We start from the raw sequence: 26,100 nt of genomic DNA, 5'->3' as shown, positions 1-26,100 counted from the left end.
AAAAAAAAAAAAAAAAAGCAGGCATGGCGGTGGGCATCTATAATCCCAGCTACTCGGGAGGCTGAGGCAGAACTGCTTGAACCCGGGAGGTGGAGATTGCAGTGAGCTAAAATCACACCATCGCACTCCAGCATGGGCAACAAGAGGGAGACTCCATCTCAAAAAAACCAAAAGGGGACAGCAGTGGCGGGAGAGGCCAGCATCTGAACACCCCATCTGGGTCCCCACCGTGTGTGCCCCCAGCCCTAACAGATCCTCCCCTCCTGCAGGTCTTCGCCTTGATTGTGTTCTCCTGCATCTATGGCGAGGGCTACAGCAACACCCACCAGTCTAAGCAGATGTACTGCGTGTTTAACCACAACGAGGACGCCTGCCGCTACGGCAGTGCCATCGGGGTGCTGGCCTTCCTGGCCTCAGCCTTCTTCTTGGTGGTCGATGCGTATTTCCCCCAGATCAGCAGCGCCACTGACCGCAAGTACCTGGTCATTGGTGACCTGCTCTTCTCAGGTATCTGCCTGTAGCACCTCCATCTGATCCTGGGAGGTGACTAGGAGGGGGAGGCATTAACGCTAGGGCTCCTGGGTTGGAGGGGGTGTTCAGTGTCTCTGGGAGGGGCGGGGAGCAGCTCACTCCTTCAGGGCGTTTTTAGGAAAGGGTTTTCAGCTAGTGTTTCTCCTTGCTTGAATAGCACCAGCCCTGCCTGGAGTAGCTAGAAGCTGAGTGGAGCCCCAGCACACCCAAACAGATGGGCTTTGCCTCTTCCCCGTTGTCCCCTGGGCTGTCTGCTGGGACCCACTGTGCTGAGGCCCCAGTACAGGTGGGCTTTGGAGGTGGATCCCAGCTGGGCTTCCAAGTCCTTCCCTCCATGCTGTGGAGGCTCCCCGGAGGTTCCTGCCTAGGCCCTGCCCTACCTGCCCATGTGCCCTTCCAGAGTCCTGGAAAGCCCCTCCCCTTCCGTGGAACTGACACCCCACCCGTCCTCCCCCAGCTCTCTGGACCTTCCTGTGGTTTGTTGGCTTCTGCTTCCTCACCAACCAGTGGGCGGTCACCAACCCAGCGGACGTGCTGGTGGGGGCCAGCTCCGCGAGGGCGGCCATCACCTTCAGCTTCTTTTCCATCTTCTCCTGGGTAGGTGGGCCAGGGGCCGGTTCTTGGGTAAAGGGTGGTGGAAGGTGGGGTCCCCTACCCACCTGTACCTGTGTGCTCCCCCTGCAGGGTGCACTGGCCTTCCTGGCCTACCAGCGCTACAAGGCTGGCGTAGATGACTTCATCCAGAACTACGTTGACCCTACCCCAGACCCCAGCACTGCCTATGCCTCCTACCCAAGTGCATCTGTGGACAACTACCAACAGCCACCCTTCACCCAGAATGTGGAGAGCACCGAGGGCTACCAGCCGCCCCCTGTGTACTGAGGTGGCCTGGGTGGGCGGTGGGGTAGAGAGGGCCCTTCCCTCTGCCCTGAATGTTCCCAAGAGCCTCCTGGACCTGCCAGCCCCTCTCCTTGGCGTGTCACGTCCTGTGCAGCTGACACACAGCTAAGGAACCTCCCTGCCTGGGGGGCTGGCAGAGCCACACCCCAAGTGCCTGCGCCCAGGGCTTCAGTCAGTCACTCATTCCTCCAGGGCACTTTTAGGAAAGAGTTTTTAGCTAGTGTTTCTCCTTGCATTTAATGACCCCAGCCCCGCCTGGAGTGGCTAGAAGCCAGCAGGCACCCACATGCTACTGACCAGTGCCTTAGCTTTCCCCCAGCCCAGGTCAGGCTGTGGGAGCCACTGTTATCTGTGTTCTCTGCCAAAGACTCTTGGGGGGCCTTACACCTGCCCTGTGCATCGGGGCTGGGCCAGGCTCCTGCGTCCTCACTCAGGTTTGCTCCCACTATGCCCACTGCTGTATGATCTGGGGGCCAGCACCCTGGGCCAGTGGCCACTGGGCTGCCCCCCACGGTGTGGGGCAGGGCTAGTGCACACAGCACTTCCTCCTTGCTCCCACCCCTGGCAGCAGGGAAGGGCTTTGCCTGACAACACCCAGCTTTATGTAAATATTCTGCAGTTGTTACTTAGGAAGCATGGGGAGGGCAGGGGTGTCCCATGCCCCATGGCTCCCACTCTGTGCCGAATGTATTATAAAGCCTTGGGGGCGACGCCCGGCCCTGGGATGCTGTTTGGAGAAGGAATAAATGTTTTCTCATTCAGTCTCCATTGCCATTGGTTGTGCCAGAGCCTAGGGGTCGGAGGAAGAGACTCCACTCTGGGTACACCCTTAGGGGCTGGCTTTATGAAACTTGTATTTTACACAAGGCAGTGGCAGTGCACCCCCTCCAGCGTGCCTGGCTGGCCCCCTTTCAATCTGGGGTCGCATTCCGCACAAGCCTTTCATCCAGATCTTAAAATAGCAACTGTGCTCATCTTGTTTACAAGATTATTTTTCTGGCCTGTGGTGCCAGGGTCCTGCTGCTCCCTTCTTAGTGTTGGGGTGGGGGTACCTGGGAGTTGCCCGCTGAATGCCCCTTCCCTCTCAGCCCTTTCTTAGCACTGAATGAGGGGTACCATGGGTAAGGCCATGTTTCTGCCTTCCTCCAGGGTTCAGCACCTCTGGACCCTTCCTGGGACACAGCAGGGAGTGGGCTTGGCCATCCAGGCTGCCCCTCAGAGATAAGGCCCATCTCTGGAAGAGGTCAGGGCCCTAAAGCAACCCTGGCTTCCTCTTTTGAGCAATGACAGAGTTGTCAATGGCAAGTCCCGAATGTTTAAAAATCTCCGGTACAAAGTAGCAGGGCGCTGCTCCCAACCTCACCCGATGGCTTTGGCTTGGGACACATCACTAGCAAAGGGGAGAGGAAGGCTGTGGAGGCCCTGGCAGCAGTGACCCTGTCTGCCCAGGGTACACCCCACCCCAGCAATGCCTGAGCCCAGGTGAGCTGCCAACAGCCTGTCTCTGAGGCACAGCTGAGAGGTGTCTTGACTCCTGAGCTACCCAGAGTGTGTTTCACAAAAACTGACCTCGAAGCCCCAGCAGGCAGGTATGTGCCTCGTCCTTCTGGCTGGCCTCTGGGCTCCCCTGTGCACCCATTTTTGTCCTGACACTGGCCCAGACAGGAAAGCAGATGATGTTCCCCTTAGGACACGCCCCATGATCATTTCTCAGTTAACCAGCTGTGGTTACAAGATCAGTGTTACTACAACAAGATCTGGGGGCCAGGCCTGGTGCCTCACACCTGTAATCCCAGTACTTTGGGAGGCCAAGACAGGCAGATCACTTGAGATCAGTTGTTCAAGACCAGCCTGGTCAACATGGTGAAACCCCATCTCTACTAAAAATACAGAAATTCGCCAGGTGTGGTGGCACACACCTGTAATCCTGCCTACTCGGGAGGCTGAGCGGGGAGAATCATTTGAACTGGGAAAGCAGAGGCTGCAGTGAGCTGAGACTGCACCACTGCACTCCAGCCTGGGTGACAGAGAGCCTATCTCAAAACGAAACAAAAAGATCTGGAAGAAAATCCCCACCCACATCAAGTTGGCGCTGTCCATGAGACCCGGGGAAACCCAGCTTAAAGAGAAATGATTGTCCACCAACCAGTGAATTTTAAATTAGTTAATTTCATACACGACAGCGGAGACGTTGACCCTTCCCTCTCCCCACGAAGAGACAAGCACCTACGATCCAAGTCCCAGCAAGGCTGGTGCCACCCATGTGAAAGATGCTGTCATTCCTGTGGAAACCATCACCGGAGATAGGAAGGGTTTTGAGCCCAAAAGGAAGCAAGAGGGCATGAGTCCAGGCCATCCTCAGGGAGGGCAGGGGCCCATCCCAGGCAGAGGGGCCTAAGCCTCTATGGCCTAAAGCTTAAAGATGCTGGCGCAAGCTTCCCAGGGAGAACAGAAACTAAGCAGTGAAAGCCACAGAGGGGAAGAAGCAGGCTGATGTCAACAGCGTGTGGCTGTCCCTCACCCCAAGCAGGGGGAGTGTGCCAGATCCCAGGTCACCAGGCAGGGCCAGCTCCAGCCTGGGCAACCATCCCAGCAGGCAAGAGGGAAGCTAAGCAGGCTGGTGGGCAGGAGAGGAGAGAGCACATGGCAGGTGGGGCAGCCGCAAAAAGGAGACTTCCCAAAGGCGAGGTGTGGTCACCCTCCTGGTGCAGCCAGGCAGCATGGAGAGCAGTGCCCACTAGGCGGCAGCAGCTGGAAGAGAGTGGGCAGCCCTTCCAGGCCCCTCAGTTGGTGGAGCTACATTGCAGAATCTGCTGCGGGGCAAAGAGCTTCCTGGCAGCCGAGGCCTCCCCTGGCTTTCCTGGCATGGGGCAGTTCTCTTTGTTGTCCAGCCCGGCAGGCTGGCCTGAGGCCTTCTTGAAGTAGCAGAGGCGACACACAGAGTGATATTTGTCTGCTCCCCCAATCACTTCGACCTAGCCGCAGGGACAGAAGATGGATGAAGGGCTGGGACAGGAAGGAGACAGAGCCACACCCCCACCGTGCCAGCCCGCAGGGAAGACAGGTGGAGCTACCTCCTTTTCGGTGCCAAGCCTCTTGGTGTAGGCGGCTTCCCGGAAGCACTCCATGCATACTGCGGTCAGCTTCACCACGCTCTCGGCCAGAGGCACCAGGTTCAGGATGGTCCCGAATGCCTGCACTCCCATGGAGAGACAGTGGGCGCTCAGATACCTCACCAGGCGAGGTTTTCTTTTAAACCCTTTGATTCACAAGCACTGAAGCCAGGAAAGTTTGCTCTGACCGTAGTCCTCCCCCCAACCCCTAGAGCACCATGCCCGGCTCTGTCCCCTTGCCAATTCAAACCACCTGCCGCAACAGATGGCACCTGGTCTGCGCAGACCAGGGAGTCCCTAGGCTCAGGCAAGGCCTGGTCTGAGCAGCTCGGCTGTGCCCCTGCAGTGGCTGGGCCCTGGCCACCCGGGGCTGGTGTCTCTGTGCACTGTCCTGTGCCCACCCAGAAGCCCCCTCCCCTCCTGGATCCAAGCTCCAGACCTGGATCAGACCCCTTACCTTCCTCTGGAAGGTCCCGTCCAGTGCAGCCACAATGACCGTCTTCCCGGCGTTGGCCATGGCCTCACAGAACTCCACAATGTCAGGGAACTGGAAAGGGCAGGTGGAGACAGAGCGTGAGAGCTTCCACCCCAGCAGCAGCTCCCTGAAGCCCCAGCAGAGACGCTGCCAGATCTGACAACTCCCGACATTCATCCTGGAGCAACTCTAACTCTTCCATGAGGCTCCCCGGGCCGGGGACTGTCCATCTGCATGCCCTCCCAGCAGACGACAGGCACATCCACAACTGCCCAGCCCCTTCCCCCTGCAGCCAGCTTCTGCGCCAAGTCCAGGTGCCCAGGACTCAGCATCAGACGTCCACACCTCCTGTGCTGTTTAACACTGCAGGGGCCAAAGGCTGGGGCCAGACACCTGCTGCCTGGGGCTCGGACACTGCTCGGAATCTGTGTGACCTTGGCAGTGAGTTAACATCTCTGAACCTGTTTCCTCTTCACTAAGAGATAGCAAGAAAGGTCCTGTTGTGTAAGGACAGAAGGCACCAAGTTATACACATGCACTTCAGCGAGTAGCTGGGCTTTTCGTGCTCTTGCCCCCCCCCCCCCTTTTAAACAGGCAATGTGCCTTGAGAAGGGGTAGGGGACCTACTGGCCATTTACAGAGCAGGATGACACAGCACAGCCTTCTAAATACAGGGCCGGCACAGAGCACATTTACTGCCTACATCAAATTTCACTTTGGCCCAGGGAGAAGCTGAAACTCTAGCAAGTGCTTTGGTGAGTCTCATCAATCAGTCATATTGCTTTTAGCTGGTTGAGTTCACATGTCCAGACTGGCCTTTGGGTTGGCTGAAGCGGGGATGTTCCTGTCCTTGGGTGCAGGTCTCTCTCCCAGAGCCCCTCACGCTTTCCTCAGCCCAAGTACTGAGGTTTGAGGTTATTAAGACGTGAGGGCTTAGCAAGGCGAGGACTAGGGGATAGCCAGGAAAATTCCCGTGGGATCCAGGCGAAGCCCGACTGGACTGACTGTGCTCAGCAGACTGCAGGGGCCTCTAGAAAGGAAACCCAGAGACTCCAGCACGCTGGGCCCTCCCCCGCCATGCACGTGTTCCCTCTTTTTCTCTGAGGACTCATCACGTGTCACAAAAATGCAGCTCCCAGTCTCGCTCCCCATTGCCCAGGCTGGAGGACAGTGGCTCAACCATGACTCACAGCCTGGACCTACAGGGCTCAGCGGAAGCTCCCACCTCAGCCTCCCAACTAGCTGGGACTACAGGTATGTGCCACCACATCTGGCTAATTTTTGTATTTTTGGTAGAGGCAGGGTTTCACCATATTGCCCGGGCCGGTCTCAAATTCCTAGTCTCAAGCGATTTGTGTGCCTCAGCTTCCCAAAGTGCTGGCGTAACAGGCGTGAGCCACTGTGCCAGACTCTAACTTTTTCCAGATTAAACTTATGAAGTCTCTAATCCAAAAGGCTCCAAAACCTGAAACTTTTTGAGTGCACACCACAAGTGGAAAATTTCACACCTGACCTTATGGGACAGGTCACATTCAAAACTCTGGCTCATGCCCAAATTACCAAATAGCATATAAAATCACTCCAGGCTATGTGAATCAGCTGTCTATAAAACATAAACGGATCTTGTGTTTACAGTTGGGACTCGTTCCCAAGGTCTCATTATATTATATATATATGCAAATATTCCAAAATCTGAAAAAATCAGAAATCCAAACACTTCTGGTTCCAGGCATTTAGGACAAGGAATACTCAACCTGTATTACTTGTGTAGAACAGAAAACAAAAAAAGATTTTGTCTTTTTTTTTTTTTTTTTTTATTTTCTCACTCTGTCACCCAGGCTGGAGTGCAGTGGCATGATCTTGGCTCACCACAACCTCTGCCTCCCGGGTTCAAGCGATGATTCTGCCTCAGCCTCTAAAGTAACTGGAATAACGGGTGCGTGCCACCACACCTGGCGAATTTTTGTACTTTCCATAGAGACAGGCTTTTACTATGTTGGCCTAGCTGGTCTCAAACTCCTGACCTCAAGTGATCCACCAGCCTTGGCCTTCCAAAACGCTGGGATTATAGGCGTAAGCCACCGTGCCCAGCCAGAAAAAAAGTTTAAAAAATCAGAGCTTCCACTATTGCCAAGCAACCCTGCAGGCCCGCCAGACACTGTGCAGCTGTTGAACATGTGGGGGCGGTGCTGGGGCCAGGGCGCTCACCCACCACCAGCATCTGAAGCACAGCACCCCCAGCTAGTGGCTTTGGGGTGTCCACATGACTCTCTCTTGGATGCCAACGATTTCTACAAAGCAGTGTGAACGCCTCTGTGCCTCACCTGGCATACAAAGAAGCACAAAAGCTTCTGACCCAGGGCCTTCCTCAGGATGGCATGGTGGCTACTCTGTGAAAGGCTGTCCCTGCTGACCCAGAAAACAGGAAGGAACAAGGCAGGTCAGGCTGGGCTGCTTCCACTGTCCACATAGACAAAGAAGGAGGGAAGGACAGTCCTTCTGTGGGACCCCCATACTAGGAACCCTTCTCCTCGATCTAGAAATGCTTGCAGTAGGAAGATGCTAAACTTCTAGAAGGGAACAAGGGTACACAGAGGCCAGAGCAGAATGGCATAAGGCTGATGTCTGGATAGGGGTGTAATAAATACTCCCTGAATGAACGAAAGTTTTACTTGCGGGCCAGGGAGGAAGTAGACTGAGAAATCCCTCCTTCAGGCTGGAACAGGGGACAGGACTTAATATGCTGGCTCCTGACTCAGGGCATCTGGATGTTAAGGAAGGAGGAAGAAGGGAAAGGTTTCTGCCTGGGGGGTCTGGGTCAGCATCTGTCACCAAGGTTTACGCAGAGCCAAGAGAACAGAGCTCTTGAGCAACTCATAGCAGCAGGTCTGAAGGCAGGGAAAGCCTCGCCAAAGCTGAAGCTTCCTTGCTCTTGCTTGTTCTGAGAGGGCCATGCCCCCAAAGCTGATGCAGAATCCCCGAATGCATTCCAAGGCCACAGTTTGGGAGCAAAAGAAAACAACTGCAGCCTTGTTCCCAGCCTGGGCCCACCTCCTCACCTGGAGTTTCTCAACCACACAGCAACAACAACATCTCCATGGATGCAGAGGCATGGGGGTGCCCAGAAGCGCACCTCTGAAGGTCAGAAATGGAATGGGCACACCCAAGCGGGGAGCAGATGCCAGCTACCGGGTGGTCTAGAACCCACAGTGGACACCGACAGCTTGGAGTCCAACTCCACAGGGTAAGGGACCCGTCAGCCTCCCCATGGGGATAGAATTTGGGGCTGTGACTCATAGAGAATGTTGGGCAAGAGCAGAACGAGGAAGGCAGGACTGCCCAGCTGGGGGGACAGGCCCTGTGATGTCCAGGCAGGGTTTTCCAGCCGGAGCAGCCTGGCTCTGTGCTGGGAGGCAGGGTGGGTAGAGATCTCGAACCACTCACCAAACAGACTCATTTATTCTTCCTCCAGGGTATAGAACTAGACTAAGTATACAGTCATGGGTATAAAAATAGACTAAGTGTGGCCGGGCACGGTGGCTCCTGCCTGTAATCCTAGCACTTTGGGAGGCCGAGGCAGGCGGATCACCTGAGGTCAGGAGTTTGAGACCAGCCTGACCAACATAGCGAAACCCCACCTCTACTAAAAATACAAAAAAATAGTTGGTGTAGTGGTAGGAGCCTGTAATTCCAGCTACTTGGGAGGCTGAGGTGGGAGAATCACCTGAACCTGGGAGGCAGAGGTTGCAGTGAGCTGAGATCATGCCACTGTACTCCAGCCTGGGCCACAAAGCAAGACTCTGTTTCAAAAAAAAAAAAAAAAAAACTAGACTAGGTGTACTAGACTAAACATATAGGTGACCCTGTGCCCTGTGCCCAGATTCTAGTCTCTGAAAGATCGGCAGAGGTGACATTTGCAACTTCTAGCCTGGCCCATGAAAACCTCACACCCAGGGGCTCCGCCACGCCTCTCCTCTTCCATGTCTGTATGGAGCCAGCCAGGGTGAACTAAGCCACGTCATGGGCAGCCTCCCCATCAGCTGGAACCACGTAGGGGTCTGTGAGCAAGAAATAAATTCCTATTGTGTTTATGTTTATATCAAATCACCACACTGTATACTTAGAGGCAACCCTACAAGTACCTAAGGGGTTAAGTCTGCTAAGCCTCTTGGGAAGTGAGTTTCAGTTTCATTCATTTGTGATAAACTAACAAAAATTTTAAAAAACTCCAAAGTAGAGGAAGGAAAACTAAGATAACAGAAAATAACACAGAAACTCAACTGGAGAATGTATTCTGAGGAAACAGAAAAATCTGGAAAAGTCTAAGGAAAGATTTTTGGAAACATAATGGAAGGAACAGCCTAAACTTAAACACAACCCCAAAGTAACTTGTCAAACAAAATGGAGGATTCTGAATTAGAGCAGCAGGTATAAATTCATTGAAACAAAACATACTTTGGAAGATGGAATCCAGAACACCTCAGAGAGGGATGAGGACAGAAATACCTGAAGTGATAATGGCTTTGTTTCTTCCCCAGAAATGACAAGGCGTACCAGTTATAAAGCTAGATAAATGAAAACAAAGCTTCCCCTGGACACACTGTGCTGAGCGAGAACAGACAGAATGCCTGAGCAGAGGTAACCAACCATTAGACAGATGGTGGCCTTCCCCTAGGCAAAAACACAACGACCAGCACTACCACTTTTCAGAGCAACAAGATCAAGGCTGGGCGAGGTGGCTGACACCTGTAATCCCAGCAATTTGGGAGGCCAAGGCAGGTGGATCACCTGAGGTCGGGAGTAACAGACCAGCCTGGCCAACATGGTAAAACCCCATCTACTAAAAATACAAAAATTGGGCTGGGCGTGGTGGCTCACGCCTGTAATCCCAGCACTTTGGGAGGCCAAGGCGGGCAGATCACGAGGTCAAGAAATCAAGACCATCCTAGCCAACATGGTGAAACCCCGTCTCATAAATAAATAAATAAAACAAAAATTAGCCAGGCATGGTAGTGCATGCCTGTGATCCCAGACACTCAGGAGGCTGAGGCAGGAGAATTGCTTGAACTCAGGAGGTGGAGGTTGCAGTGAGTCAAGATCATGTCACTACACTCCAGCCTGGGTGACAGAGCAAGACTCCATCACTCACACACACACACACACACACACACACACACACACACACACACACAGGCTGGGCACACTGGCTTACACCTGTAATCCCAGCACTTTGGGAGGCTGAGAGGGGCGGATCACCTGAGGTTGGGAGTTCAAGACCAGCCTGGCCAACATGGAGAAACCCTGTCTCTACTAAAAATACAGAATTAGCCAGATGTGGTAGCACATGCCTGTAATCACAGCTACTTGGGAGGCTGAGGCAGGAGAATCACTTGATCGGGGAGGTGGAGGTTGTGGTGAAATGAGATCTCGCCATTGCATACCAGCCTGGGCAACAAGAGCAAAACTCAATCTCAAAAAAAAAAAAGGGAAAATGAAACCTAAATGACTATGACAGAGGAAACTAGAAAGGGGCCTTCAGAGAGTGTTTCAGCACTAGTTGTAGCTATTTAACCTTGTTATTTTACTAACAGATCAGACAACCTCCAAACCAGTGGGGAACAATGGAGGACAGAGCAGGAGCTGGCAGGAAGAGTGACACCAGGACAAGCCAACTTACAAACTGCCCCTCGTCAATGCCTATGACAGCCACTCCCAGGGCCTCCTGGGTCACGTCTCGGAGCAGGCAGGCAGGCAGCGCCTCCATGGTGTTCCTGGGAAGAGAAAGCCAGAGCGTGAGCATCAGGCCAGAGCCAGGATGCAGGGGCCAGGGAACGGCTCCTGTCGCAACCACCCGCTACATGCAAAGCAGGATCAGTGTTCACCCAGCAGGGATTTTCCCACAACCTATGGGAAAGGCCCTTGTCCAGAAAACCAGTTATTTAATTTACTAATTAATTTTCTTGAGACAGAGTCTTGCTCTGTTGCTCAGGCTGGAGTGCAGTGGTACCATCTCGGCTTGCTGCAATCTCCACTTCCCAATTCTCAAGGAGTTCAAGCAATTCTCCCACCTCAGCCTCAGGAGTAGCTGGGACTACAGGTACATGCCACCATGCCCAGCTAATTTTTATATTTTTCTTAGTGAAGGGGTTTCACCATGTTGCCCAGGCTGGTCCCAAACTCCTAACTTTATGTGATCCGCCCACTTCGGCCCCCCAGAGAGGAAAACCAGTTATTTATAAAAGCCAGTTCACTTGATGCTTTGGATTAGAAATTAGTAGTGTCCAATACAAAGTTCAATGAGACTAGAAACTCTTCCATTGTTGAGTGAGCTGGGGGCAGACAAGGTCCACTTCGTCAGGTACCAGGCCCATAATACCACTGGGGCCAGCCAAATGTTTCCTTTTAAAATTCAGAAGAATGAATAACTAGAACTGGGCCTAGGTTATACTTGTCCTTATAATATAAAATATAAATTTTTAACATCTATATTCTGGCCAGGCACAGCAGCTCATGCCTGTAATCCTAGCACTTCAGGGAGGCCAAGATGGGAGGATCACCTGAACTCAGGAGTTCAAGACCAGGCTGAGTAACACAGTGAGACACTGTCTGACAAAAATCTAAAAATTAGCTGGGCATGGTGGTATGCACCTGTAGTCCCACCTACTCAGCGCACTGAGGTGGGAGGATCACTTGAGCTGAAGGGTTTAGGGTTACATAACAGTGAGCTAGGATTGAGCCATTGCACTCCAGCCTGGGTGACATAGAGAGACTCTGTCTCAAAAACAAACAAGCGGGCCGGGTGCTATGCCTCACACCTGTAATTCCAACACTGTAGGACCCTCAACAGCAGCGTCCCTGACCTCTACACATTAAAGGCCAGTAGCATCCCCTCCCCGTTCCAGTTGCAACTAGAAATGTCTTCAGACATTGCCAAATGGACCCTGGGGGCAAAATCACCCCCAGATGAGAACCACTGGCTCTAGCCCAGGGAATGGAGAGTGGGCACCGGCTTGCCAAGCACAGTGGAACGTGTGCTGGTCTGAACCGGTTTGTTCAATGCCTGGCCAGCATGATTAACCATCCCCACTAAAGAGAGCTCCAACAGTGTGTCCTGTGCCTTGTGACTTTCCACTGGACAGGACCGCAGGGGCAGAGGCTGACCGGTCATGTGTGCAGAAGCTGCTGCTGTAGCGAGTATCTCTGGCATACTTGATCACCAGGCACTTGTACTGAGCAATCTGGAAGCGACGGACACGCCTCATCAGCTCCGTACTGCAAGAGGAGAGAGGGTCAGGTGAGGCCCACGGCGGGAGGAGTGGGAGGAGACCCCCTCCCCAACAAGCCTGGCTCTTTGTTGCCCTCCTAGTGGTATGCAGCCTGAGCCCACCACAGCCGGGAAAGAGCAGGGCAGAGCAGGCAGGGCGTAAGATCCCTACCAAGAGGGTTGGAAGTCAGAATTCTCTATGGGGAAGGTGTCCAGTAATGACACTCAGGTGGTCCCAGGAAGTGTGGGAGGAGTCAGCTTCTCCGGGATGTAGTGGGGAAGGCAGAGAGGCAAAGGCCACATGTAGAGGGGACCTGCAGCTGCATTCCAAAGTAACCTCATCCCAGAGTTGTTCCCAGAATTCAGAGCTTTTCTTTCTTTTTATTGAGGCAGTCTCACTCTGTCACCTAGGTTAGAGCACAGTGGTGCGATCTCAGCTAACTGCAACCCCTGCCGCCCGGGTTCAAGCAATTCTCCTGCCTCAACCTCCAGAGTAGCTGGGATTACAGGAGCCTGCCACCACACCCAGATAATTTTTGTATTTTTTTTCAGTAGAGACAGGGTTTCACCATGTTGCCCAGGCTGGTCTCAAACTCCTGACCTCAAGTGATCCACCTGCCTCAGCCTTCCAAAGTGCTGGGATTACAAGCTTGAGCCACGGCGCCCAGCCTAGAGCTTTTCTAAAGTAACTTTCGAAAGCCTTTGTGTGCCATGTCAAAATCACTTGCTTCTGGGTCCCAGAAGTCCAACCCTGGCCGGGCGAGGTGGCTCATGCCTGTTATCCCAGCACTTTGGGAGACCGAGACGGGCGGATCACGAGGTTAGGAGTTCAAGACCAGCCTGACCAACATGATGAAACCCCATCTCCACTAAAAATACAAAAATAAGCCAGGTGTGGTGGCGCACGCCTGTAATCTCAGCTACCCAGGAGGCTGAGGCAAGAGAATTGTTTGAACCAGGGAGGCTGAGGTGGCAGTGAGCCGAGATCGTGCCACTGCACTCCAGCCTGGGAGACAGAGCAAGATTACATCTCAAAAAAGAAAAAAAAAAAAAAAAAGTCCAACCCTGAGCCTCATCTTCCCGAGCCAGGGGTTTGAACTGAAGTCATCCCCAGGGCCACATAAGAATGTTTGGGCAGGGCATGGTGGCTAACGTCTGTAATTCCAGCACTTTGGGAGGCCGAAGCAGGAGGATCGCTTGAGACCAGGAGTTCAAGACCAGCTGGGCAACAGAGCAAGACCCCTAGCGCTACAAAAATAAAATAAAATTAGCTGGGTGGGGTGCTGCGTGCCTGTAGTCCCAGCTACTTGGGAGGCTGAGGTGAGAGAATTGTTTGAGACCAGACCAGCCTGGGCAACACAGCAAGATCCTACCTCTACAAAAACAAAACAAAACGGATGGTGGTGGGTGGGTGGTTACCCAGGAATCTCACTAGCTGGATCAGGGAATGGTTCTATCACCTCAAGAGAGCAGAAGCTCCCTGGCTTCAGACTCCTCTGTGCAGAAAGCCATGGCGTTTCCTTGGCCTTGTAAGGAAACGGTCACATTGAAGAGGGGGGTACAGAAAGGCCCGGCCTACAGTGGGCACAAGGGGTTGCCCCCTTCCCAGAGGACTTGACAGGGAAGAGGGCTAAGCTAGCCGATCGCTGTGACCAGCTCCAGGAGGGAGCGGCGTCCGTAGGGGAGGAGGGGCTTGACCTGGACAGAAGGGGGCGGAGGCTTCCTCTTGGACCGAATTCCAGGGAGGAGGAGAACCCTGGGCGGGAGCTGTGGGAAGCTGCGCTGGTCCTTGTAGGGGAAGGGAAGGAGGGACAAGGGACCCCGGGGAAGAGGAAGGAGGTCCACCCCAGCCCCGCGAAGCCGTTACCTTTTTCCAGAGAACATCGGCCCGAGAATCACCTAGGAGAGAAAGTGAGGTCGCTTGGGGGCCCGCCCTGCGCGGATGCCCGGGCACAGGCCGTCACCCCATCCCCTCATCCCCAGCCCCGCACAGGCCCGGCCCCCGCACCTGGATCTGTCCCCGGGTCTTGCTGGGGGATCCAGGCAGCACAGTGGGCAGGTTAATGCAGCTCATAGTGTCTCAGGAAGTTCACGGATACAAGAGCTCTCCAAGCCGCCCCGCAGGAAGCCTCCGCGGCTCGCGCCTCCGGCTTTTAACCACGGCGTGTTGGCCGGAACCCGCCGCCCTGGGGCCAATCAGCGCGAGCCCCGCCGCCCCGGGGCCAATCAGCGCCCGCCAGCGGACCTGGCGGGAAATGTAACCTCAGCACGCCCCATCGTGGGAGGGATCCGGGACTCGAGCGCGGGGACTGGGAAGGCTCCGGCTTGGCCTATCGGGGTGGGGCCTGGCTTGAGCCCCGCCTCGCTCCGCCCACCAAGCTTAAAGGGGCGGAGCGAGGCGAGGCTCAGGCCATATAAAGGGGCGGGACGCACACCCATCTGGCTGTAGACGGCGCGATGGAGGTTTCCGGGGTGGGTCTTCCAGGCGAGGCTCCTTGGAAGAAGATGTCTGCAGAGGTAGGTGGATTGCAGGGAGGGACTGAGGGGCTGGGGTGGAGTTAACTTATTGATTAGATTGGAATTCTAAGAAGGAAGCTTAGAAGCCATGTAGACCACACCTGTGGGAATGCTGAGTGCCTAGTGTGTGCCAGGTCCCCAGTGCTTGGTCACCACGTTGTATTTTACCTTCTCCTAAAGATTTATGTTAGCCTGATTTTCAGGATAGAGAAAATTGAAGTCCTGGCTGCGTTAATAATATCCGTAGAGCCAGCTAGGCGCGGTGGCTTACACCTGTAATCCCAGTACTTTGGAAGGCCAAGGTGGGTGGGTTATGAGGTCAGGAGTTCGAGACCAGCCTGGCTAACCCCGTCTGTACTAAAAATACAAAAATTAGCCAGGCATGGGATGTGCACCTGTAATCCTAGCTACTCAGGAGGCTGAGACAGGAGAATCACTTGAACCCAGGAGGTGGAAGTTGCAGTGAGCCGAGATCACCATCGCACTCCAGCCTTGGAGCCTGGGTGAAAGACCGAGACTTCGTCTGAAAAAAAAAAATCCGTAGACCCGCAGGAGGTTAGGTGTCAAAGTTCTGGACCTTGATCTGGGGTTACATAATGTTTTTGGGTCTGTACTTACGTGGGAAAGGCTGAAGAATACAGAACAGAACAGCTGTGGGGTTAAAAAAAAAAAAAAACCAATAAAAAAAAAAAAAAAAAAAAGAAACCCATTGCATAATCTTGATCATAAATAGCAGCAACAAAGTTGATGGTAGTGATCACAGAGTGTGCCAGGTTTGGCTATAAGGACCTTACAGGTAATAACCTTTCCAGATACAGATTGGACAGATCCAAGGACCTCTGACAAACAGCCCTTCACAGGGAGGAAGAAGCAAGCCACGCTGAGGGGCTTGCTTTATGTACTCGCATGCCTTATCTCTTTTAACCTTGTGATTTGCATATGCCTCCTTTTTTTTTTTTTGAGACGAAGTCTCTGTCGCCCAGGCTGGAGTGCAGTGGTGTGATCTTGGCTCACTGCAACCTCCACCTCCCAGGTTCAAGCCATTCTCCTGCCTCAGCTTCCTGAGTAGCTGGGATTACAGGCACCTGCCACCGTACCCGGCTAATTCTTGTGTTTTTAGTAGAGACGAGGTTTCGACATGTTGGCAGGGTGGTCTCAAACTCCTGGCCTCAAGTGATCCACCTGCCTCAGCCTCCCAAAGTGCTGGGATTACAGGCGTGAGCCACTGCGCCCGTCCTGGGTAGATGCCTTCTACCAGTAAGGGAACTGAATCCCAGAGATTAAATAACTTGTGCAGGTTAAAACAGCATGTAAGTGAGGGAGGTCAGATGGCATTTGACCCCAGGCCTTCCCATGAGGCCACCCCGACTGCCCATTTCTCATGACGGCTTTGAGCCCTTCAAAATCCGGTGGTTCCTTGTTACTGTCATTCTTTTTTTCTGTTTTTTTGTTTTTTGGTTGTTTTTTTTTTTTTTGAGACAGAGTTTTGCTCTGTTGCCCAGGCTGGAGTGCAATGCTGCGATCTCAGCTCACTGCAACCTCCACCTCCCGGGTTCCAGCAATTCTCCTGCCTCAGCCTCCGAGTAGCTGAGATTACAGGCACCTGCTACCGCGCCCAGCTAATTTTTGTATTTTTAGTAGAGACAGGGTTTCACCATGTTGGCGAGGCTGGTCTTGAACTCCTGACCTCGGGTGATCCGCCCGCCTTTGTGGGTAACACCCCCCATGGGCACCGAGGAAGGAGAACTTCAACTAGTGCCTGAAGAATATCTTAGTTCATAGTGTTATTGCTCAGCTGTTTCCTTTATATAATCCTTCATATATAATCATATTCATTTATAGAGTTAGTGCTTGAAGAGTAACTTACTGCTTACATATATCTAGCATACTTAGTTCTATATAATCTTTCTGTGTAACCATATAGGTATTGTGGTCGGAGCTGCACTGACGCATTTAGTGCTGATTTGTAGAATCCGTCCGTATGACCATATAGTAGTTTGTAGTGGGAGGAATGCCTAGAGCAGTCACAGAACAGAAGCAGTACATGGGAAACAGCCAGACCAGGATGAGAACCAAAGACCCCGGCGGTGGCGTCCCTGCCTGAAAGGGCATGCGCTGTATGGCAGGTTGGAGCAAGAGCCGCTCCTCCTGAGAAAGGAGTTGTAGCACCTCGCATCCAGTTCCTGTGGAAAGTCGGCCTCAGGCCTGAGATCCTGGAAGTAACCAAGGGAGAAGAACCCCTCTGGTGTGACCGGGTCACGGCGGCTGTACACCCTGTCAGTCGTTTCTCACTTCTGTGCTAGTTCAAATCATCCTCCCATAAATATCTTAAGAGAATAGCACAAGCCTTCAGCTTCCACTGCATTGGCTTACAGTATCCTTCTGTTAGAAATCCTTTGAAGTCTCCAGCCCCCAGATAAGAAGTGTTATGCACGACACCTGTGGCACACAGCCCGCCTCCTTGCCTCGGTGACCTAATGGGGGTGGACCCCTTTTCTGTACCTGACCCTCTACTACTGCGCATGGCACGGCCCCCTGCTGCGCACGGCCCACCTCTCTGCCCAGGTGATATAATGGGGTGGTTCCCTCGCTTGTGACTCACGTGATTGTGTATGCCCTATTCCTAAGCCTATAGGTGATGGCCTCACTCACAACCCTGCCCCCTGCTTGTACCTAATAAATACAGATGCTCTTGGGCATTTGGGGGCCACCGCTGACCTCCGCTCACAGGTGGTGTGGCCCCCCAAGTCCGGATGCTGTTCACCAGTTCTTCAGTGTCTTGTCTCTTTACTTCTTGGATCCTGCACCTCAACACAGCATAAGGGACACCCCACGACCCTGTGGGGCCTCCACAGCCCTACACACCTTGGCCTCCCAAAGTGCTGGGATTACAGGTGTGAGCCCCTGCACCCAGTCCTTTTTTCTTTCTTTCTTTTTTGAGAAGGGACTTGCTCTGTCTTCCAGGCTGAAGTGCAGTGGAGCAATCTTGGCTCACTACAAACTCCGCTTCCTGGACTCAAGCGATTCTCTTGCCTTAGCCTCCCTCACCACCATGCCTGGCTGATTTTTCATATTTTGGTAGAGACGGTGTTCTGCCTTATTGCTCAGGCTGGTCTGGAACTCCTGGACTCAAGTGACCCACCTGTCTTGGCCTCCCAAAATACTGGGATTACAGGCATGAGCCACCACATGCAGCCTTTTCTGTTGTTTAAAAAAATTCTCCAAACTGCCTCAGAGTGGTTCCTTGTTACTTTCTGCATAAAGTGTGAACATGTTAGTCCAACATTCACCGCCCCTCCTCCTCCAACCCAGCCTCCCAGCCTCACCTCTGTGCGTAGCCATGCAGACCGCCAGCATTTGCATAGTGACCTTTAATTCCTTGCTCCTCACCTCTGTGCCTTTGACTATGCAGTTACCTCCTGTGGTCAGAATAACACCCTCTCAGGGTAGATCAGCTCCTCCTTTTTTTGGAGGGGGGATGGAGTCTTGCTCTGTCGCTCAGGCTGGAGTGTAGTGGTGCGATCTCCGCTCACTGCAGCCTCTGCCTCCCCAGTTTAAGCGATTCTCCTGCCTCAGCCTCCTGAGTAACTAGGATTACAGTCGCACCCCACCACGCTCAGCTGATTTTTGTATTTTCAGTAGAGGTGGGGTTTTACCATGTTGACCAGGCTGGTCTCGAACTCCTGACCTTATGCGATTCACCCGCCTTGGCCTCCCAAAGTGCTGGGATTACAGGCGTGAGCCACTGGGCAGGGCAGCTCTTCTGGGCATCAAGTTAATGATGGCATTAACTGGATTCATTTGGGGAACTTCATCTCTCCTTAAGGCTGTTGTAGGGCTGTTGGCCCCACAGGGTCGTGGGGTGTCCCTTATGCTGTGCTGAGATGCAGGTCTGAGAAGTAAAGAGACAGGACACTGAAGAACTGGAGAAGAGCATCTGGACTCGGGGGGCCACGCCACCTGTGAGCAGAGACAGGCGAGGCCCAGAACGTCCAGAAGTGTCTGTATTTATGGTACAGGCAGGGGGAAGGGTGATAAGCGAGGTCATCATCTAAAGGCTTAGTGATAGGGCATACATAATCACGTGAGTCACAAGCGAGGGGGCCACTCCATTATATCACCTGGGCAGAGAGGTGGGCCGTGCGCAGCAGGGGGCCGTGCCATGAGCAGTGGTAGAGGGTCGTGTACAGAAAAGGGGTCCACCCCCATTAGGTCACCGAGGCAAGGAGGTGGGCTGTGTGCAACAGATGTCGTGCGCAACGCTTCTTATCTGGGGGCTAGAGACTTCAAAGGATTTCTAATAGAAGGATACTGTAAGCCAATGCAGTGGAAGCTGAAGGCTTGTGCTATTCTCTTAAGATATTTATGGGAGGATGATTTGAACTAGCACAGAAGTGAGAAACGACTGACAGGGTGTACAGCCGCAGTGACCCGGTCACACCAGAGGGGTTCTTCTCCCTCGGTTACTTCCAGGATCTCAGGCCTGAGGCCGACTTTCCACAGGAACTGGATGCGAGGTGCTACAACTCCTTTCTCAGGAGGAGCGGCTCTTGCTCCAACCTGCCATGCAGCGTCTGCCCTTTCAGGCAGGGACGCCACCGCCGGGGTCTTTGGTTCTCATCCTGGTCTGGCTGTTTCCCATGTACTGCTTCTGTTCTGTGACTGCTCTAGGCATTCCTCCCACTACAAACTACTATATGGTCATACGGACGGATTCTACAAATCAGCACTAAATGCGTCAGTGCAGCTCTGACCACAATACCTATGTGATTATACAGAAAGATTACATGGATCTAAGTGTGCTAGATATAAGTACTAAGTATGATTATATAAGCTAGATATATGTAAGCAGTAAGTTATACTTCAGGCACTAATTCTATAAACTAATATATGATTATATATCAAGGATTATATAAAGGAAATAACTGAGTAATAACACTATAAACTAAGATATTCTTCAGGCACTAATTGTGCCTGGGGTTTGCACAGCTCTCCTTCCTCAGTGCCCATGTGGGGGGTTACCCACAGGCTGCCAGTGGGTAAGGGCACAGCTGTCACTGGTATACCTGTAGGCCATGAATCCAAGGGCATCTTGGAGACCCTGGGATACTAGGGAGGGGGCTTCTAAGGCAGAGAGGAGCAGCGAGGCATGGGCAGTGGGGAGGGACACACTCTATTGAGGAGGAAATCTTACGGAACCTCGTGTCCTTGTGCGGCAGGAGCTGGAGCACCAGTACCTCCCCAGCCGATGGGTTGTCCGACTGGGAGCGGAGGAAGCCTTGAGGACCTACTCACAGACAGGAATTGAAGGTAATGGCGTGACCTCTCCGTGGCCACATTGGGTGGCCTTTAGCATGTGGCAGTGGTTCAGAATGCTGGGGATGTGGGGGCTGCACTGCACCTGGGCCTCAAGGGCCATTTCCCAAGTAAACCCCCTGCTCAGGGGCAAATGCCTAGGATCCCTTGCTGCAGGGACCGGTGGAGGCAGGAGAGGTCCAGGGAAGGTCCATGGCTCAGTTGACCGTGCCTGGCCTTTCCTGCTCGACCAGCCATGCCCAGGCCCCTAAGGCTGCATGCTGTGGTTGGCATAGGGAGGTGAAGTAAACAGAGGAACGTTCCTCCTCCACTACTGAATGTGGAATGAGGTCACTATTCATAAAAAGCAATACTTTGGGAGGCCGCAGCGGGCATATCACTTGAGGCCAGGAGTTCAAGAACTAGCCTGGCCAACATGGCAAAACCCCATCTCTACAAAAAAATACAAAAATTAGCTGACACCTGTAATCCCAGCTACTCGGGAACCCGAGGCATGAAAATTGCTTGAACCTGGGAGGCAGAGGTTGCAGTGAGCTGAGATTGCATCACTGCACTCCAGCCTGGGTAAGAGTGAGACCCTGTCTCAGGGAAAAAAAAAAAAAAAGGCAATGAACCTTTTTTTTTTTTTGAGAAAGAGTCTCGCTCTGTTGCCAGGCTGGAGTGCAAAGGCATGATCTCGGCTCACTGCAACCTCCGCCACCCAGGTTCAAGCAATTCTACCTCAGCCTCCTGAGTAGCTGGGACTACAGGCATGCGCCACCATGCCCAGCTAATTTTTGTATTTTTAGTAGAGACAGGGTTTCATCATGTTGGCCAGGATGGTCTCGATCTCTTGACCTGGTGATCTGTCCACCCTGCCCCAGTCTCCCAAGTAGCTGGGATTACAGGTGCCCACCACCACGCTCAGCTAATTTTTTGTATTTTTAGTAGAGGAGGGGTTTTACCACATTGGCCAGGCTGGTCTATAACTCCCAACCTAAGGCGATCCGTCGTCCCTTCCTCAACCTCCCAAAGTGCTGGGATTACAGGTGTGCCCCACTGCCTTTTCTTTCTTTCTTTTTTTTGAGATGGAGTTTCGCTCTTGTTGCTGAGGCTGGAGTGCAATGGCGCAATCTTGGCTCACTGCAGCCTCTGCCTCCCAGGTTCAAGTGATTCCCCTGCCTCAGCCTCCCGAGTAGTTGGGATTATAGGCATGTGCCACCATGCCTAGCTAATTTTGTACTTTTAGTAGAGATGGGGTTTCTCCATGTTGGTCAGGCTGGTTTTGAACTCCTGACCTTGTGATCCACCCGCCTCGGCCTCCCAAAGTGCTGGGGTTATAGGCATGAGCCACCGTGCCCGGCCTTTCACCTTTTCTTTCTTTAAAGAAATCTGGACTTGGGAACCTGTAAACTAGTGAAGTCTTAAGGTACATTTCTGTCTCTTCCCTGTGTCTGCAGAGTGCTGCACCACAATTTGAACACTTGGTAACGCGTCTGTGCTGGGATGGGGAGCTGGCACTGAGGAGGAAGCAGCCAGCTATGCCTGGCAAACTGGCTCTGCTGCAGCAGGCTCAGCACAGCGTTTCAGAGGCAGCTGCCTTGGCTCCTGGGCTTGGTGGTTTTCTAAACAGAGAGAACCCAGGAGGAGGAATAGATTTGTTAGAAGTGTGTTCCAGCACATTCCACCGTCCTCCTGTCTCAATAGATTGGGGTGGAGCTGTTTCCTGGGTTCTTCATGGTTCCTTGCTGTGCCCAGCTCTGTGCCAAATTCATCTGTTTGCTCAGTAAATATACAAGTGTGGTGAAACATACAAGAGCCAGAAGCAAACCTGTTTGCCTGTCTTGTCTTGAGAGATAAAGAGCTATCCCTATTGAGAAAGGAGGTCTGATGTAAAAAGCACGCTTGATTGAACCTTTAAAGGAAAAGATTTTTTAAAAAGAGAGAGAAAGAGAAGCCAGGCACTGTCACGCACACCTGTGATCCCAGCATTGCGGGAGTTCAAAGCAGGAGCATCCTTTGAAGCCAGGAGTTTGACAGCAGCCTGGGCAACATAGCAAGAACCTACTTCTACAAAAAATTTAAAAATTAGCACGGCGTGGGTAGTGTACATCTGTAGTTCCACCTACTTGGGAGGCTGAGCTGGGAGGATGACTGCTGCCCAGGAGTTCAAGGCTGCATATTTCTTTATGTATTGGTTATTTATTTTATTTATGAGACAAGGCCTTCCTCTCGCCCAGGCTGGAGTGCAGTGGTTCGATTTTGGCTCACTGCAGCCTCCACCTCCTGGCTTCAAGCAATTCTTGTGTCTCAGCCTCCCGAGTGTCTGGGATTACAGGTGCCCGCCATCATGCCTGGCTGACTTTTGTATTTTTAGTAGAGACAGGGTTTCACCATCTTGGCCAGGCTGGTCTTGAACTCCTGACTTCATGATCCACCTTCCTCGGCCTCCCAAAGTGCTGGGATTATAGGTTTGAGCCACTGCACCTGGCCTACACTAGCTTTTAAATTTGTTTTACTGTGACCCTCCAGTCTGGTCAACAGAGTGAGGCTCTGTTTAAAAAAAAAAAAAAAAAGAGAGAGAGAGAGAGAAAGAAACTGTTCCCTTTAAACACTCACTCCCATTCCTCCCACCCCTTGCCCCTAGCAACCACCATTCCACCTCTTGTCTTTATGAGTTTGACTTCCCTAGGGACCTCATTTAAATGAAATCATGCAGAACTTGAGCTTTTGTATCTGGACAAAAAATACATACAGCATTTTGCAAACTGTAAAATGTATTTTTACTAATAATTTCTAATGCTGTGCATGGTATTAAAAACAGGACTGTGGGGCTGCATGCGGCAGCTCCACGCCTGTAATCCCAGCATTTCGGGAGGTCAAGGTGGGAGATCACTTGAAGTCAAGAGTTCAAGGCCAGCCTGATCAACATGATGAAACCCCGTCTCCACTAAAAACACAAAAATATCCGGGCGTGGTGACGCCTGCCTATAATCCCAGCTACTCTGGAGGCTGAGGCAGGAGAATCGCTTGAACCAGAGGTTGCAGTGAGGCAAGATTACGCCACTGCACTCCAGGCTGGGCAACAAAGCAAGACCTTTTGTCAAAAAAAAAGAAAGAAAGAAAAAGAAAACAAATTACTTCTTCCAGGCCAGGCGCAGTGGCTCACACCTGTCATCCCAGCACTTTGGGAGGCCAAGGTGGGCGGATCACTTGAGGTCAGGAGTTCGAGACCGGCCTAGCCAACATGGTGAAACCCCATCTCTAGTAAAAATACAAAAATAGCCAGGCATGATGGCACATGCCTGTAATCTCAGCTACTTGGGAGGCTGAAGTAGGAGAATCACTTGAACCCAGGAGGGAAAGCTTGCAGTGAGCCAAGATCGCACCACTGCACTCCAGCCTGGGCAACAAGAGTAAAACTGTCTGAAATAGAGGGAAAAAAAAAAAGACAAATGATTTCCAACCCAAAGCAATTGAAAACAGGTACTCAAACAAGCACATGTACATGTGTATTCATAGCACGATTTCCTCAGAGCTTGAGTTGTAAATAACAGCAATGCAGTGTTTGCCTTAATGAGGAAGGAAGCTTGCCGTAAGGTTGGTTCTGGGGTGTCTTGCTGAAGCCCTCCTGCATTCTTGTCCTGGGGTTCACGGCCTGGAGGGCCCTCTGTGGGGGCATGAGTCACTTCATTCTCTGTCACTGCACCCCAGCTGTCCTCTCCTAGAGAGAGGCAATTTCTCTTTCTTGGGGTCAGTAGAATTTTCAATAGCTAAGGAGGCTTCTGCCTGATAGTGAACACCTGAAGCCGCTTGGTTTTAATTGCTATTCCATTTAGAACATACATTTCATGATGTTTTTCTTAGGTGTAGCATGACATTAACCTAGTCCATTTATATGCTTTGAGAACTCCTATGTTAATTAAATCTCGACCTTCTGATGAGCCTGTAAGGTGCATCTTCTTCACACTGTGCTGGGGACAGGGTTGTTGGCAAACCCCCCTGGAGGATGGCTAGCAGTGGCCTTGAAATGACAGAGGTGTCTGCCTTTTGACCCAGTATTCCACCCCTGAGAGTATGCCCTACAGATACTTGCAAGTGGTGTGGTAATGCATGTACAAGGCTGTTCACAGCAGGGGTGTTGGTGGTGGCATGGCCCAGGAGGCTGCCCAGGTACCTTTGAGCAGAGTGCAGGTGGCAGGTCTGCAGCCCTGGGGCTTACCAGACACCAACGCTGCTGGCACCTTGATCTTGGACTTCCAGTCTGCAGAACTGTGAGAAGATAAAATTTCCGTTGTTCGGCCGGGCGCGGTGGCTCAAGCCTGTAATCCCAGCACTGTGGGAGGCCGAGGCGGGTGGATCACGAGGTCAAGAGATCGAGACCATCCTGGTCAACATGGTGAAACCCCGTCTCTACTAAAAATACAAAAACATTAGCTGGGCATGGTGGTGCGTGCCTGTAATCCCAGCTACTCAGGAGGCTGAGGCAGGAGAATTGCCTGAACCCAGGAGACGGAGGTTGCGGTGAGCCGAGATCGCGCCATTGCACTCCAGCCTGGGTAACATGAGTGAAACTCCGTCTCAAAAAAAAAAAAAAAAAAAAAAAAAAAAAAAAAAATTTCCGTTGTTCTCAGTCTCCCCCATGTGTGGTATTTTGTTATAGCCACCTAGGCTGACTCAGGCAGGAGCCCAGGGTGAATGTGAGCGTGTTATAAACAGCTCACATGTGGGGCTGTCCGGAGTCCGAGTAGAAGCTGGAAGAGCCTAGAGAAGCAGCTGCTGCCTTCCAGGGAACAGGCCAAAGGGGATCCAACCACAGCGGTCTTGGTGCAGGTGGGGAGGAGACTGTAGGCCCAGGACAAGCAGTGGAGGGGAGTCCAGGGCTTTCCTGATGATCAGATGTGGTTTGAGAAAGAGAGGAGGCTGCGTCCGGTGGCGCGCACCTGTAATCCCAGACTTTAGGAAACCGAAACAGGAGGACAGCTTGAGCCCCGGAGTTCGAAACCAGCTGGACAACATAGCAAGAACTGGTCTCTATAAAAAAATTTTTAAATTAACTGGGTTGCCCGGGTGCAGTGGCTCACACCTGTCATCCCAGCACTTTGGGAGGCCAAGGTGGACAGATCACCTGAGGTCGGCGGATCACCTGAGCTCGGGAGTTCAAGACCAGCCTGACCAATATGGAGAAACCCCATTTCTACTAAAAATAGAAAATTAGCTGAGTGTGGTGGCACGTGCCCGTAATCTCAGCTGCTCAGGAGGCAGAGGCAGGGAATCACTTGAACCCAGGAGGAGGAAGTTTCAGTGAGCCAAGATCACGCCATTGTACTCCAGCCTGGGCAACAAGAGCAAAACTCTGTCTCCAAAAAAGCAACAAAAACTAGCTGGGTGTGGTGGTGCATGCCTGTGGTCCCCTCTACTTGGGAGGCTGAGGTGGGAGGACCACTCGAGCCTTGGCGTTCGAGAACAGCCTGGTCAACATGGCGAAACCCTGTCTCTACAAAAAATACAAATATTAGCCAGGCGTGGTGGCATATGCCTGTAGTCTTAGCTACCCTGGTGGCTGAAGTGGGAGGCTTGTTTGAACCTGGGAGATCAAGGCTGCCGTGAGCTGAGATTGCACCACTACACTCCTGCCTATGCGACAGAGTGAAACCATGTCTCAAAAATAAAAAGTGAATTCAGGAGTTAAAGACCAGCCTGACCAACACCATGAAACCCCATCTCTACTAAAAATACAAAAATTAGCTGGGGCCAGGCACAATGGCTCACACCTATAATCCCAGCACTTTTTGGAGGCCGAGGCAGGCATATCATGCAAGGTCAGGAGTTTGAGACCAACCTGGCCAACATGGCGAAACCCCATCTCTACTAAAAATACAAAAATTTGGCCGGTCGCGGTGGCTCACCCCTATAATCCCAGCACTTTGGGAGGCCGAGGCGGGTGGATCACGAGGTCAAGAGATCGAGACCATCCTGGTCAACAAGGTGAAACCCCGTCTCTA

At 52.4% G+C, this 26,100-nt stretch overlaps 3 protein-coding genes across 6 annotated transcripts in view; 2 read left to right on the top strand and 1 right to left on the bottom strand.

The window, feature by feature from the left end:
- SYNGR2 (synaptogyrin 2) overlaps positions 1-12,433 on the top strand; it is a 14,776-nt gene extending 2,343 nt beyond the window's left edge. Inside the window, exons 2-7 of one of the 3 annotated variants that reach the window (XM_017525003.2) lie at positions 270-507; positions 989-1,128; positions 1,216-1,414; positions 2,673-2,680; positions 3,962-3,966; positions 12,421-12,433. In XM_017525003.2, the coding sequence (XP_017380492.1) occupies positions 270-507; positions 989-1,128; positions 1,216-1,413 (576 nt within the window). In that variant the 3' untranslated portion in view covers position 1,414; positions 2,673-2,680; positions 3,962-3,966; positions 12,421-12,433. Of the gene's footprint in view, positions 1-269; positions 508-988; positions 2,196-2,672; positions 2,681-3,961; positions 3,967-12,420 lie in introns of those variants that run through there. The other 2 variants (XM_017525004.2, XM_017525002.2) reach the window with 2 other exon arrangements.
- Positions 3,581-14,607, bottom strand: TK1 (thymidine kinase 1). The gene is made up of 7 exons (XM_017525006.2): positions 14,292-14,607; positions 14,151-14,182; positions 12,181-12,291; positions 10,697-10,790; positions 5,002-5,091; positions 4,506-4,625; positions 3,581-4,406 (listed from the first exon to the last, which is right to left on the bottom strand). Exons 1-7 carry the CDS (start codon positions 14,355-14,357, stop codon positions 4,215-4,217), a joined length of 705 nt encoding a protein of 234 aa, XP_017380495.1. The 5' UTR covers positions 14,358-14,607; the 3' UTR covers positions 3,581-4,214.
- Positions 14,608-14,697: 90 nt separating this feature from the next.
- Positions 14,698-26,100, top strand: part of AFMID (arylformamidase) — a 20,369-nt gene continuing 8,966 nt past the window's right edge. For both annotated transcript variants that reach the window (XM_017525001.2, XM_017525000.2), the window contains exons 1-2: positions 14,698-14,800; positions 20,020-20,110. In XM_017525001.2, the coding sequence (XP_017380490.1) occupies positions 14,741-14,800; positions 20,020-20,110 (151 nt within the window). In that variant the 5' untranslated portion in view covers positions 14,698-14,740. The remainder of the gene's footprint in view (positions 14,801-20,019; positions 20,111-26,100) is intronic.

Source organism: Cebus imitator, unplaced genomic scaffold (assembly GCF_001604975.1).
Source record: "Cebus imitator isolate Cc_AM_T3 unplaced genomic scaffold, Cebus_imitator-1.0 Scaffold36, whole genome shotgun sequence".
Taxonomy (NCBI): domain Eukaryota; kingdom Metazoa; phylum Chordata; class Mammalia; order Primates; family Cebidae; genus Cebus; species Cebus imitator.
This window is presented reverse-complemented; position numbering and strand designations above follow the sequence as displayed.